The 1,038-nt window shown below is 38.5% G+C and overlaps 1 protein-coding gene across 1 annotated transcript in view; it reads right to left on the bottom strand.

Moving 5' to 3' along the window:
• LOC102314556 (cadherin-1) overlaps nucleotides 1-1,038 on the bottom strand; it is a 41,903-nt gene that overhangs the window by 35,645 nt on the left and 5,220 nt on the right. Inside the window, exons 6-7 of the mRNA XM_042214161.1 lie at nucleotides 124-279; nucleotides 4-18 (exon numbers count right to left, since the gene is read on the bottom strand). Of these exons, the coding sequence (XP_042070095.1) occupies nucleotides 4-18; nucleotides 124-279 (171 nt within the window). The remainder of the gene's footprint in view (nucleotides 1-3; nucleotides 19-123; nucleotides 280-1,038) is intronic.

The following is a 1,038-nucleotide window of genomic DNA, read 5'->3' as shown; positions in this document are numbered from 1 at the left end:
CACAGCATGTGCTTCAAACTACACAGACAGAAGATTTTAAGTTTAGATTCGCCCCCACACAGACACACACTTTTCCAATGGAGATAAAAATGCAATAATCAGGTACAAAGTGAGGATGATTACCAGGTAAAGAGCTATTTCCTCTCTGTCGAGTGGTTGTGTTACATACAGATTGCCCGTTTCTCTGTCCAACGTGAAACGACCAACAGGAGGCAGATCAGCTCCAGGACCAGTGATGCTGTAAAAGATCTTCCTTAATTTATCGTCACTAGAGCGGATCTGAACAAAAATACAACAGAACTGAGTCAAACCACTGACTCCAACAAAAGTTAGCGTTGAACAACAGCTACAGCAAAGAGATACCTGAGGTAGAAGACAGGTTCCAATTTTCTACATGCTGTTATTGGGATTGTAAGAAAAACAAGACGGCTCCCATAATCCTATAATTACAGTTGTGTATTTGGTTAAAATTTCCGATTGTTCAAATATGTTATTTTCTTTAGTTGTAAGATAATGTGTGCCCCAGTCTCAAATGAGGAGAATTATTCCTCTGTTACACCACAAGAGGGACCATCTCCTGAAATGAGCAGCTCTGGCTGCCAGGCCACTCACCATGAGGCAGTGTGCCTAACAAACGCTGTGTGAGACTGTGTACAAACCTGTAACTATGTGCATATAGTTGCAGAATATACAGTAAAGGCAGACGCACAAAGCTAAACTGGTTTCTATTTCTTTTAATCTAAGTGTGCAACAGGATCATTCAATAAGGCATCTTGTGATCTCTGAATAAGGAATTATTTTGATATCAAATCTTATTACTGAGTTTCGTTGTGGCACACGTGGGACTGTTTTCTCTCTCGCTGATCATCTAACTAATAATCAATGAAATCTGAATGCTGCTTATTTTAACAACCAAACCTGACTGATGTATTACTGGAGACATGAGTAACTGCAGGTTAGTGGTTCTTTTTTTGTCAAAATCTGTTCTCTGTTGTTGTTGTTGTTGTTTTTAAATATAATTTTGTTTTACATTTATAT

The sequence above is a fragment of the Haplochromis burtoni genome, unplaced genomic scaffold (assembly GCF_018398535.1).
Source record: "Haplochromis burtoni strain Fernald_Lab_line unplaced genomic scaffold, NCSU_Asbu1 Contig_525, whole genome shotgun sequence".
In the NCBI taxonomy this organism is placed as follows: domain Eukaryota; kingdom Metazoa; phylum Chordata; class Actinopteri; order Cichliformes; family Cichlidae; genus Haplochromis; species Haplochromis burtoni.
Note: the sequence above shows the minus strand (reverse complement) of the source record. Positions and strands in the feature narration are given on the sequence as shown.